Source organism: Pocillopora verrucosa, chromosome 9 (genome assembly GCF_036669915.1).
Source record: "Pocillopora verrucosa isolate sample1 chromosome 9, ASM3666991v2, whole genome shotgun sequence".
In the NCBI taxonomy this organism is placed as follows: Eukaryota; Metazoa; Cnidaria; class Anthozoa; order Scleractinia; family Pocilloporidae; genus Pocillopora; species Pocillopora verrucosa.
The window spans coordinates 2,014,371-2,027,923 of NC_089320.1; the positions used below are offsets into that span (position 1 = coordinate 2,014,371).

General features: G+C 39.1%; 1 protein-coding gene across 1 annotated transcript; it reads left to right on the plus strand.

Annotated features, from left to right (window-relative positions):
• Positions 1 to 207: 207 nt before the first annotated feature.
• On the plus strand, positions 208 to 13,109 carry LOC131791440 (uncharacterized). The gene is made up of 5 exons (XM_059108790.2): positions 208 to 290; positions 514 to 690; positions 10,806 to 11,170; positions 11,383 to 11,583; positions 12,036 to 13,109. Exons 2-5 carry the CDS (start codon positions 519 to 521, stop codon positions 12,372 to 12,374), a joined length of 1,077 nt encoding a protein of 358 aa, XP_058964773.2. The 5' UTR covers positions 208 to 290; positions 514 to 518; the 3' UTR covers positions 12,375 to 13,109.
• Positions 13,110 to 13,553: the final 444 nt, after the last annotated feature.

The window sequence follows — 13,553 nt, forward strand, 5'->3', positions numbered from 1 at the left end:
TGAAAAAAAAAGCCGTGATGTCTAGAAAAACAAAGAAACCTACCCATGTTTGGTAGCAAACGAAAGGTCTTGGATCCCTCTTCCAAGATGGCCTCCCGGTATTTACCTTCCAACCTCAGAGGGCCCTCTGAGAAGGACTAAAAACCCGTCATTTGACGCGTTATAAATTCGTACCCAGTCTTCTACGAAAAGTGTCTGGTCCAATATGGCCACGCGGATGGCGAGCGATTTTGAGTCATTCTGTGCCCACCGTGTTCATTAATGGAAGGCAAAGCTGAGAAGAGAGAAAGGTATGGATGCAAGGAGACCATGAGCTGCGTTAGAAGGAACTACTGCTATCGGCCGGCCTTGCGAACTCCTATTGGGACACTAACTGTGAAATATGTGCTACTGCTATGTACATCGACGCATCCCTAAACATAAGAAGTAAATTTAAAGGAAAAACACATACACATAATAAGCCATAAATATGAGCCATAATTTGAAGAATTCTCTCCTCTCTTCAATTTTCAGAAACAATGCTGAAGATGAAATGTTCGCTGCTTTATGCGACAGTTTTGATCTGTTCCTTGTTGGTAATTTATTGTGTGATCAACAAATCAGAACGTGGAGCCTCCAGTATCTTCCTGCAGATGTGCTCACCGACGAAGAATGACTTTCCTGAGAACAAAGAGTCCATCCAAAAAGCAGGTGAATTAATAAGGAGTTCTGATGAGAGCGCCCCGCGGCTCCCATGCTGTTTTTGTATCTGAATTAGTTATATAAAACGCTTCGAGTGTGTTTTCTTGATGGAAAATGAATTTTTTTTAACTCGTTGCATACGGGTAGCATTAAAAAGTGGTTGTTGTGCTGACTCCATATTAAAATACGTCACTCGAACACGACGTGTAAGTAGTAACTTCAGAGTGCAGCTTGCATGTCTAAGTAAGAAGGTCAAAAGTTCAGTTTCTGAAGGAAAAAGTTTTGATCTATATACATATATATGTAGCGATTACAGCACAGACGTAATTTTTGTCAAATGCTAAAACATGGATCTTGCAATGAAAGAAATCGAGTTTCGTCATAAAAGGTGAACTGAACCATAGTTAATCGAGGAGACTGGTTGTGAAAGCCGGCACACATCAAAGGGCCGGCCTTTTGTTTCGCGTTTGAGGTTGAATTGCACCATCACTTGACATTGACCGTGCACACATTCCAAGACAATATAATATACTAATATACAGTATTTATAGAGCGCTAATTCCCAATGGTCCAAAAGCGCTTTACATAATAAAAATAACAAAATCCTAAACCTACAAAACTACATTGTCATTCTATAAAAATTCCCAATGGTCCAAAAGCGCTTTACATAATAAAAATAAGAACAAAATCCTAAACCTACAAAACTACAAAACTACATTGTCATCCTATAAAAACATCATCATTCTATACAACATCATAACCAATTTTAAAAAGCCACGTCTTGAGCTTAGATTTAAAAGAAGAAAGGGAATTACAAGATCTAAGTTCGAATGGAAGTGCATTCCAAACAGAAGGTGCGGCAATAGTAAAAGACCGGCCACCATAAGTTTTAAGATTAAATTTAGATGTAGAAAGTAAAAATTGATTGGAGAATCTAAGAAGTCTACCAGGTGTATAAGGCTTGATGAGATCAGTGATATAGCTAGGTGCAGCACCATGAAGTGCCTTAAATGTAATTACTGCAATTTTGAAAGTTATTCTTTGTTCAATTGGTAGCCAATGAAGTTGAATAAGCAACGGCGTAACATGCTCATATCTACTAGTAAGGTGAATAAGCCTAGCAGCACTATTTAGGACACTCTGTAAACGTTTCAAGATACATTTAGGCTGACCGTAGAGCAGTGAGTTACAATAGTCGATCCTTGCAGTAACAAAGGCATGAATTAGAGTTTTACATGTATCGTAAGAAAGAAACTTGCGAATCTTAAAAATATTGCGTAAATGAAAAAACGAAGACTTGCAAACAGCAGTAACGTGCGACAACATCGATAGAGAGTTATTAAAAATAACTCCAATATTTTTAGCAGTAGTTGAACAGTCAACAGTGTCAGAGGCAATCACCAGGTTTGTTAACGCAGGACGTGGGCGATAGGAGGATGAAAAAACTATAATTTCAGTCTTCCTACTGTTCAGCTTCAGCTTGTTATTTAACATCCAAAGGTCAATATCTTTAACACAATCTTCAAGAGCAGATGTACATGTTGACATATCCTCAGGCGATGACGTTTCAAAAGATAAATATAGCTCTGTATCATCAGCATAAAAGTGATAAGGTAGACCATGAGATCTTGCAATATCACCTAAAGGGGAAGTGTACAAAGAATACAGCAAGGGGCCCAAAACGGAACCCTGAGGTACACCATAAGGTAAGGCATGCACATCAGAAGAGACATCTTGGATTCTGACATACTGAGTGCGATCAGATAGATATGAACGAAACCAGTCCAGTGCCTGGTCACAAATGCCAAAACGGGTAGATAGTCTAGCAAGGAGAAGAGAATGATCAACTGTATCAAAAGCAGCAGACAGGTCCAGTAGAACCAAAAAAACAGATTTTTGATTGTCAATGGACATAGCAATGTCATTGTAGACTCTGAGAAGAGCCGTTTCGGTGCTATGGTGAGCACGGTAGGCAGACTGAAAGACTTCACACAGACCATTGTTGTCAATGTAGTCAACAAGCTGCAAAGCCACTACTTTCTCAATGACTTTGGACAAGAAGGTGAGGTTAGAGATCGGCCGAAAGTTCTTAAATTCTTGATAATCAAGACTCGGCTTTTTCAACAAAGGACGAATTACAGCTTGTTTAAGTTCAGTGGGCATGACAGAGGTCTCAAAGACAGCTTAACAATTTTCCAGATCACAGGGCAAAGGAGATCAAGACAACCAAGGAGTATTCTAGAGGGGACAGGGTCAAGTTCACAAGACTTTGATGCCAAAGGGTGCACAATCTGAAGTAAGGTCGAATATGAAGGACAGCTCAAACGATTGAGTCTAGTTGTTGCTACAGTGGCTTCATTAAATAAATAAGTTCCCTGCATAGGATTCGATTCCAGTTCATGTCGAATAGTAATAATCTTCTCACCAAAAAGCCAATGAATCTATTTGCAAGATCCGCCACGGAAGAGCAAGATGGATACTGCGGTGCAGGACTCCGATGTAACAACTTACCGACAATGCCAAACAGTTTCCTCTGATTAAGGCAATTATCATCAATAAGTTTGGTGTAATATTGTGAGCGGACAGAGAGTAATAGCTCATTGACAATACGATTTTGTTCAATAAGACGCAGACGATCTTCGGGCAATCTAGTCCTACGCCATCTCCTTTCCAGTCGGCGACGAACTCTTCTCTCCAGTTTAATCTCCTCACTAAACCATGGAGCAGCGGGACGAATGGTAACCATGCGCGATTTTAATGGCGCATGCTTATCCAAAACACTAGATAACTCCGAATTATACAAGTGAAGCAGCGTAAGTAAATCATTGGATGATTCAGACAAAAGAGGAGACATTGCAACATCTTGTCGAAAATGCTCCAAGCTGAAGGCTTTTAATTTCCGACCACAAATACGCTTCCTTTCCCAATTAGGCTTAACAAAACGAAGATCAGCACAAACAGTGTAATGATCCGATATCTCTGAGGAATTATCAACTGAAATAGCATTTAAAATATATTCAGCATCACGAGAGATGACCAGATCCAAAGTATGTCCAGCTCTGTGGGTGCAACTACGAACATGTTGTTGTAAATCAAATGACTCCAATAAGCTCAGGAAATTAGCCGCCGCAGTATCAGTTGTATCATCAACATGAAAATTAAAATCACCAGCGATTACAAGTGAACCAGTTTTAGTGATATAGGATTCTAACAGCGACGAAAATTCATTCATAAAAAGCTCAGTTGAAAGATTGTTTCCAGATGAGGGTGGAGGACGATAGACAATAAGGATGGAAATAGATTGCGAAAAAATCTTAACTTCACTTTCGATGGCTTCAAAGGAAATGAAGGTGTCCAGATAGACCTTTGATGTCTGCTTAACTTGCAACGAACTTTTGAAAAGCAATCCGACGCCACCACCTCTTCCATCACGAGCAGAGTACAAGGGTTACGACGTCGTTGCATTTCATGGCGCTGCCGAAAGCGATTTGTTGTAAACGATGTAATAGAAGGACCAGGGTTAGGATTGATGTCACCGCTGTTTGCCAGCCGAAGTCGAGTAACATTGAAAGTAGAAATAGAGTTTGGTGTGTAAGGTATTCGCGAAGTAAAGTAGCGACTCGTCCTTGTTGAGGATTGTAATCCAAGATGGCGGGTCGATTTCATCCATGACGAGCAAATTGCAAGGTACAAATCCATTACATCAATGTTCATCGCAACTTCACCATCGCTTAAAATACGACAAAAACCAAAAAGGAACGTACTCGGATGACACAACGAACGACTTAGACAACAGAACAAGAATAAAAATAAAATTGAAGCGGAACAAATATAACTGCGATCAACCGCCATCACTGACCGCGTCAGTGCCCAGTCAGTTCAGTCAATAAATGAAGTCATTTGGCGGACACGAACGATTTGTTTTTCTTTGGAGACGATTTTGACGCTATTCTAGGTATTTTGGAAGAAGAAGAAGAGCTCGATGAACAGTTTAGAGAAGCTGCCGATGAAGTAAGTATTATATTCTTTCTTAGCGACTCAAAATTTAGCGAAAAGCGCCGTGCTTTGACATTCATCGTCTTTTAGCTCGATGGACTGTCATTGGGTATCATCGATGCTGCTTTTTTGTAGCGACTTGTGTTATAACTAAATTCTTATAACTATGTGGCGTACTTTACTAACGATGTAATTATTAAGCATTTTCTTATTTCCATTATCTATGCTTAGAACTAGACTTTGTAGTATCGTTTTATGACTGATTTCTCGACTGAAAGTTACTTTTGCTTACAACAGGTTCAACTCGAAGACATTGTGTGCGAACTGTGCCACAAGAAATGCAAAAGCAAGAGCGGACTGAAACGACACAAGACAGTTAAACACAGAGATACGAGAGAAGATGTTGAGAAGCAAAAAGAAGGAGGACAAGAAAGCTATTTAACTTTTGTAGCTTACTCAAGAATTGTAGAAAAAGCTAAACACAAAATTATTGCTGACAACAAAATTTATCCAAAAACAATCAGAGACGAGCTAAGATGCTACACCCACAACAACGGTCTACAAGACATACCAGCTGAATTCTGCGACATTGAAGACCTATATAAACGCTTGACAAAGTCTGGAAATGCTGAAAGATTTTATTCTTGCTTCTACTCAACCATAGCTCTGAATGCAGTTAAGCATTTTAAGGGATTATCAAGGAACGCTGCTACTCTACTGTCTACCAAGGTTGCTGATTGTATGTTGGTACACAGCAAGGAGAAAATTGAAAGCACTTATACTTGCGCCCCATTAACTAAACTTTCAGATGAAGAAAAAGCTGGACTACAGTATATTGGCGGTTATGTGCTTCATAAACTTCATACCAAGCATGTCAGTAAATCATCAGAAAGTGAGCAGGCAATCTCCATCCTTAAGGCTAGCAAATTAGAAGACCAGAATGCTATTGAATGCCAGAAGTTAACTTTATCCTTAAATCGTGGTGGTTTGTGGGCAATTACAAAAAGTGCTCAATCAATTTTTGAGAGAACTGAACATTATTTCAGGGATACCACTTCAAATACTACTGTGCAGAATATAGCTTTTGCTAGTATTATATCAAAATCTGTTCATGATGTTGAAGTTGTCTCAGCATACAATTCACTATTATCCAATTCTCAACTGATAATCAACAGTAGTGTTGCAAAAGATGTTTTGCACAACATCATACAATTGTATGTCAAAGTGTCTAATTGTGAACCAAACAAACTACCTACACTCTAAGCCTGAAATTTTTACACCCCAAAAAATACCTGGCATAAATAAGGTAATCATTGTTTTTTCCTCTTTGGCACTGGGTCATTTGAAACATTGACCCATGATCTGTCTCTGTCTTTCCTTCCACGCGTGTTCCCAGACTGACAGGAGACGGCACGTTGTACTCTGATGGTATTGTTGTTGTAGCCAAATGTCTTCATGTCAGGGTTGTCATTTCTTCTTCCCAGCTTTCTTTGGTTTCCAAAGTATTCTTCTAAGGGATCTTGGCAGAACCTCTCAGTTAAGACATACTCCATACCTTCATTCAGATGAAACTTTGTTGCCTCTACAACTGAATAGGCTGAGATCTGCAGGCCTTCGTACGTCTGCCAGGATAAGAACATCCTGCTCCTGGCATTCTGAGTGAAATTGCCAGGGAGTTGGGCGGTGCTTTCCTTCCAATCCCTCAGATAGCCAAGGAAATCATTTGTCAACCAGAGAAATCTTGGATCATCCACTGATCTATATGGTGCAAGAAATGGTTTCCTCTTCCTCTGATGCTCAGTTGTGCTGCGCACATTGAGACAATCAAAATAAGAATCCATCATTTCACACAGTTTTGCTGTTCCTGTTGCATCTGGAGGACCAAATGACTTCATCACAGCTGCTACAGTAGCACTCAGTATCTGGGCTGCCAGACTTACACGCATGGTTGAATAGGAATTGAGCTTAATGTGATCGTAAGTCACTCTGGGCATCAACTTCAAACCATTCTCAACATCTTGGTAAAACAGCTGAACTATGTGTTACCACAGCACATAGTTCCCGTCATTCCACATGTACCTAAACAGATATTGTTACATAAATTATAATATAAAATATGACAGTGCTCAATGTGATGACCCACAATAAATTATTACTCTCATACACAATACTGCATGGGGCCAGATGTACAAAGTGGATAGTTATTCACTGTATAAATAGTTGTATAGATTTCATCTGCTGGTGGCCTAGAGTAAAGACCAAGCAAGTTCTTGAATGGCTTCTCAAGTAATTAAAAATATTTAATGCCAGTGCCGTAAAACCACATAAATTACAGAAGTATCGCCTGGCATGTGCTTGGAAAGAAAAACTAATGGGAACAATAGAGAACAAACATGTTTCAAATATACATGTCAATTTTCAACATGTTTCTGTGCTATAAGAGTGAAAACAGTACAATACACCTTGTAACATTCTTAATTTTTTTTTTCTCTTGTGCATTTGGCTGTCACATTAATAGATAAGTAGAACCACTTTAATAATAAGAAAAAACCAAAAGAGGGATTGCAATAAAACCGTGAAACAGAAATTGACTGGTAGTGGGTAATAGTTTACTAGAAAAAAAAGGAACCAATAAAATTATCGTCATCCAGTATATATTAGTCTAGTATAACAAAGGTTCACTGCAATCACCTTACCGTTATATTTTTTTGCTTCAATAATAGTTCACACATAAATGGTGAATAATATCATTTCACACAACGTACCGAGTGCATGATCCATGTCCAGAGCTGTAGAGGCAGTTCCTTGTAGTCTTGACCAGATGTGGTGCATCAGAGAAGAAGTATATGTACTGATGTGGTGCATATAAGTTTATGGTTCGGTAACATAAATCATCCTCAGCGTTGTTATCCAGGGGTTTGTGCATTCTGTAGAGCCTCCTGTTGGGTGATGCTCCATCAGAGGTGCTAGCAATCACCCAAAGATTGCAGGTTAATTCTAATACACCTATGGCCTCCCAGAAGAGTGGCATTAGCTGATGGGAGGTGACCCCATTTGTAGCAAAATATGCCAGACTGAACTTCAGTTGAGTGCAAATGCCTCTGACGAAGAACATCAGAGCATGGCTGGCAATTGTGTCAGCTTTTTCAAGTGTTCCAAAGTTTATGTCTGGGTCTCCCAGGTCAAGATATCCAATTAGTTCTCCAGTGACTTTGTCAAAAACAAGGTTTGACATAATCTTCATCTCATCAAACAAGAGTACAATGTACCTTTGGACATCAAAGTAACTATTTGTTAAGTCTTTCAACTCTTCAATGACTTCTTCTTGGAATCCAGCCTTCGGGCGGATACAGTTCCTATAGTCCTTGAGAGTTTGCTGACTTGGAAGGACAAGGATCTTACTCTTGCGCAATTCTTCATAGCAGGCTGGTGATTTTGTAGCAAGAGATAAACAGTAGCGTATGACCATAGGATGGTACCGTACACCTGTTGAGCTTCTGGTCAACAGCTTTTTTTGCTGCTGCCAAAATAGATCCATAAACGGCGTTATGTTCATGTCTGATTTACCAAGAATGCTGGTAATGTCCTGGCTCAACTGGTGGTCAACTTCAACACTGGATTTCTGTATTTCAAGCTTCATTTCCTCGAGTTTTTGCTCAAGTTCAGCACCTTTAAACCTCTGCATCTGCAGTGTTAGCTTAATTCGCTCTGGTGTGGTCTGTGAGGCAGGTGAAAATAGATGCGCTGGCTCAGCTAGTTTCTTTTGCTTTGCCATGTGACTGAGTTCAGATTTATGTGAATAATGATGACAACTACAACACTGTTTGCCATTATCAAACAAAACCGCACAACCACGAGTTCTCCAATATTCTTGATGTGGAAATGAACTGCCATCATCATCATCATTGAGCAAAGGATCAACAGACTTTGGAATTACATGATGCAGGATACTGCTTGACAATTCAAATGGTTTCACCCCAGGACAAATAGACAATGTGCCGATACTCTTTACAAGGTCAGACACAGTAATGTTAGTAACTGATCTCAAGTTTGTAGTGTACAGTTCATGGTCTTCAGGTAGAAGCCATCCATATACATAAATAGTGAATCCCAGACTATCATCAATCATAATCTGAATTTCTGGAAGCATAACTTGGGAACTTTTCTTCTTTAAAACTAGTCTGTCCTCTAGTTCCTGGACTATCCAATCGTTCAGTGTTTTGAGAGTTTTTACTCTTTTACAGAGGTCGTTGAAGCTTTGGTAATATTTTTTGGAGCTCTCTGTTATGGGATTGACATTTACCACAGATCTCGAAGGACGTGCAGCTGGTTTTGTTGTATCATGACTTCTCTTCGGCATGTTCAATGTCGGCAAAGCTCCAATCTTTGGTTTCTTTTTCACCATCTTTTCCGAATGAACTGAAATAAAAGTAAAAAGGAAAATATTTTTATAGGCAGGTAGCCTAAACAGGTTCTTACACAAATGGTTATTAACAGAATTCTAAGCTTTTTAGTTTCTTAACAAGTTCTCATTTTCTGAAGAAAAATTTACATTGCTGCTGATAAACTTTTGTGATTTATATTTCTGTGATCATAACAATAACAATGGTTTATGAGCTTCAGCATTGGCATTTACATTGAAACAAGAGCGATAAGGCTCCAAAGTATCTCAAAGGAGGATCCAGGATGTCAACATATCTTACTTCCTAGTAAACGTAAGCATTTCGAATTGATTTTAGAAAATAAGAACCTGCTGGTTGCTACATTTTAGGCTTAAGTGGTTCTTAAATAAAAGGGGTATAACTGGCAAATTTTAGCCTAACAGGTTCTTACTCGCGGGTTTTTACTGTAGTTAACTAGTGAGTTAACTAATGCAGCGACTAATGTTGACATTAAAAAAACGGACATGACAGCGGCAGTACTTACATAATTCTACATCCTCAGGGTTGAAATGTTTCTCACAGGTAAACACCTTGTCACTGTCGATCTGTTTTTTGAAATCTTCGTCGGTTACTCTCGTTTTCGTGATTGCACTAAGCCACTCTTCTCGCCACTTCTTGTACTCAGCATTTCGCGCAGAAGGCAGTTTCCAGATGCCGATTCCCTTCGTCCTCCGGCAGGAACCACATCCAAAAACCGAGCAGTTATCGCCAGGCATTTCACTTTCGTAATGATAAACTTTTGAAGATGAGAGAACTACATTTTCAGCGTCAAAAACATGTCAAATGACTACATGTTTCATGATGTTTGCTTGCAAACGACGCCATCTTGGAATTGAGTGTGCACGGTCGTTGTCACGTGACTTCAATAACCTATCTCTCTGAAGATTGCCGGCTTTCACAACCAGTCCCCTCGATTGACTATGTTTATCCCCAGTTTGTGCGGGATAGTTATGAGCACCATTTAGCAAATTCTCTAGATCACATGATCCGTTTCAGAGATTAAAGTCTGTACTGGAGACAAGAGGGTAATCTAGCCGGAGCTTATCCCGGTTTGCATAGCATGAAGCGACTAGGATGATCATTACTCCCCTGGATGCGATACCAGTCATCACAAGGTTACCCCCAACATTTCATCAGGCTTCCCTGATAATCTGCCCATACCCATCTGTACCCCTGGGTGGAGAGAGTCACTGTGAAAGTAAAGTGTTTTGTCCAAGAACACAACACAGTGACCCGGCCAGTTTTTGAGCCCGGACCACTCGACCCCACTGGATCTCCCACTCCATTTCAAAATCACATTACTTACTTCTCTATGGAAAGATGGCGAATTTCGAGTTCTGTAGTCTAATAAAGAGAGGTGCTATTTGTAATTGTCACAAGCACGGGATAACGAGAACGATTTGAGTCCCCCACGGAGAAAAGAACATCAGACGTTCGAATTTTGCCCTTCGATTTTCTCCCTCTTAGATGCAAGGGACCCCGAATATGACTCAGGTCATCATTTGTATAAAAATTAAATAAAAGTTAAAACGTCTTTGAGAAGGCTTTGATTATAACTCCACGGGTATAAGAATAAGGCCAAGTCGTTCTACTTCCCTCGTCAGAACGATGGACATGAGTCCGATATAGACTAAGAAAAGATTATATGAACAGTCGAATAGCATAATGAATCTGGTTTGATTTCAGAAGTGCCAACCACACTCAGTTCCTCAGCAGAAGATCTTTTCAAACTGTACGATGGAGTGGAGACGTTTGTGATGTTCATTGGATACCCCCGCAGCCGCCACAGCCTAGTGGCTGCCATCTTAGATGCACATCCGGAAATCATCATTGCTAATGAATACCACGTGCTTCGAACTTGGGAGGAAAAATTCCGCTCTTCAAAAGAGGTTGAGAGAAGCTTTAAGAAATATCAACTCTTTTATGACCTTCATGAACTTTCGGTGAGAGACGCTACATTTGGCCTTCGTGCCAACAACTCCCTTTTGGACTTCATGTATAGCTACCAAGTGCCCGGCTTATGGCAAGGAAGATATTTTAAAGGAATAAAGGTTAGAGCGTCAAGGAAGGTGTTCCATCTATTTTTATAAATTTACTCCACGTTGAAGGGTATCTTTTCAATTATAGATCACATAAATCAAAATGCGGTCACTAACCCAAAAACTGAAATATGGCCTTCCAGTGTGTATCACCAAAGGAAACGACAAACTTGCTTTTATGCAAATTATTATTTATAATTATTTGTTTTAATCCTATTGGATAGGTAATTGGCGACAAAAAGGGCGGTGGCACAGCAAATGCTTTAAGGAATAAAAATCGCTGGAGTGTCCTCTATGAAATTCAAGAAGTTCTTCAGATACCGATAAAATTCATTCACGTCATCAGAAACCCCTTTGACAACATAGCAACCATCATGCTCCACGCTACAGAGTCACGTGACGTCGTAAAAGAAGATGGAGTAATGGTAGGTTAGAAGGACACGAAGGTTCAAGCATTTAATTTTCTTAAATATCAACATGAAAATGTTTCAGCTGTAATGAAAGGAATGTGAAATCTAACGAGAGGAATTATGATTTTCAAAAGAAAAATGATGAGAGGTTATACTTCCTACACATAAGATTCCCACATGATCCTTAGCGCACTTATCGACGCAGATAGTGAAAGACAAAAAGTTGTAGCATCATCTCAGCTCAAAAAGAAATCATTTTTCGTTGCCGAGGTTGCCCTTAGATTACGAAGGCATTTTCATTTCTGACGAGGAAAATGGTTTGAAAAGGGACAGTGAGGAGGGTGGGGCGGGGTTGAACACTCTTCTGCACGCTGTAATGTCAGGAATCAATGCAAAAATGCTTTTATTTTTTATTCCCGTTATGAGGAAAACATAACTGTTTCTTTTTCGTCCGTCTCTTACACCAGGTAAATATGACAGAGGAACTTGATTTAGCCATTAAGTCATATTTCAGCTTAGCGGCTGCAAACCAACGCATTAGGGAACGTTACGGGAATGCTGTCATCGATATTCAAGGGCACAACACAGTGCTGAAACCCAGAGAAACGTTGCAGAGGTTATGCGATCATCTAGGAGTTACTTGTTCTGAGGATTACTTTGAAAAATGTAGTAGTATTCTTTTTGGAGTTCCTTCTGTTACAAGAGACAAAGTGGTGTGGACCAAAGAGCAAAAGGAGCAAGTCACAAAACAGATAAAGAATTTCTCTTTTTTAAAGGAATATTCATTCGATGAATATCCCAAGTAACGTTTGCCACTTTCTATGAAAATTAGATCATCATAAAAAGACAAAGATAGTGATAATTATTAATCTTTACAGATGAACTAAGCTAACAGCTGACTTAGATTACGTTGGAGGGAGTGGAAAAAGCAGCGTGCCTGCGATAGGTTTTACTTCAAACTTATACGAGGCGCAAAAAAAAGAAATAGAAAAAAAAAAAAGATAAATAGGAACGAAATTACAAATTTGCTCAAATTCATAGCGATCTGAATGTGAACTTTTTTTTATTTCACTGATATTTTTGTAATTTGACTCATTGAAATGCATGTTACGGACATTGTTTCTTTTCATCTCGAATTCAAGGGCTGAATAGATAGTCTCCAAAGCTTCAAATAATTACTTATTCATGTGAACGAGCTCTTTCTTAATGAATAGGTGCAAATCCTGAAGGTGCCAGTTGATATCTCTACCAAATCTCTAAGCAGCAAATAAAATAACAAGCGCAGAAAAGGAAAGAAACATTCTAGACACAGAGATTTAAGAGAAGCAATGCTCTGTTTCGTTGGAAGAAAATAAGCGTGTGGTACTATTTATTTTCATACCTGCTTTGCTGGGAATAAATAGATGATAAAGATGTGTTGTATACTAACAAAAGGCTTGGGAATAGAATAGATTTAAAAATTACAAAAAATTACTTTGAAAATACTCCTACCAATTCTGATAACAAAAAATTCTTCCCCAACCTCAGATTAAGAAAATTACGACGATCACCCAGTAATATTAAATAATAACATTATGGTGACAATTTTGTCATCAACGTACTAGTGACTCTTTCAAAGAAAATCTCTAAGTCTTCCTTGTTAATGGCGAGGTGCACATCACAAATCCAAATAAATGAGCTATGTAGTAACCTCTTAATATCACTATGTAACAATGTTGTGATCAGGTTACAACTCTTATCCTAAAGTCTTCCTTAATATTATTGAACCAATCGATGGCAAAGATGATGGCTTACGAGCGAGGATATGTTTTTTTCTCCTGCAGCTGCTAGCAGGTGCAAAGCTGTTTGAATAGCTTGTAATTAACACTTAAATCCCACGCTCAATTCTCAAACGGCAACACAGTATACCATCAGTCGAACGTATATTTTGGACTACATGTCAAGAAGTGACATTTACAGAGGACAATTCCTAATTCCACGTCTGT

Coding starts and splice junctions, on each gene's coding strand:
- LOC131791440 (XM_059108790.2), top strand. CDS start 519: ATGCTGAAGATGAAATGTTCGCTGCTTTATGCGACAGTTTTGATCTGT. Junction 11,171..11,382: donor GATATTTTAAAGGAATAAAG/GTTAGAGCGTCA, acceptor CCTATTGGATAG/GTAATTGGCGACAAAAAGGG. Junction 11,584..12,035: donor TAAAAGAAGATGGAGTAATG/GTAGGTTAGAAG, acceptor CTCTTACACCAG/GTAAATATGACAGAGGAACT.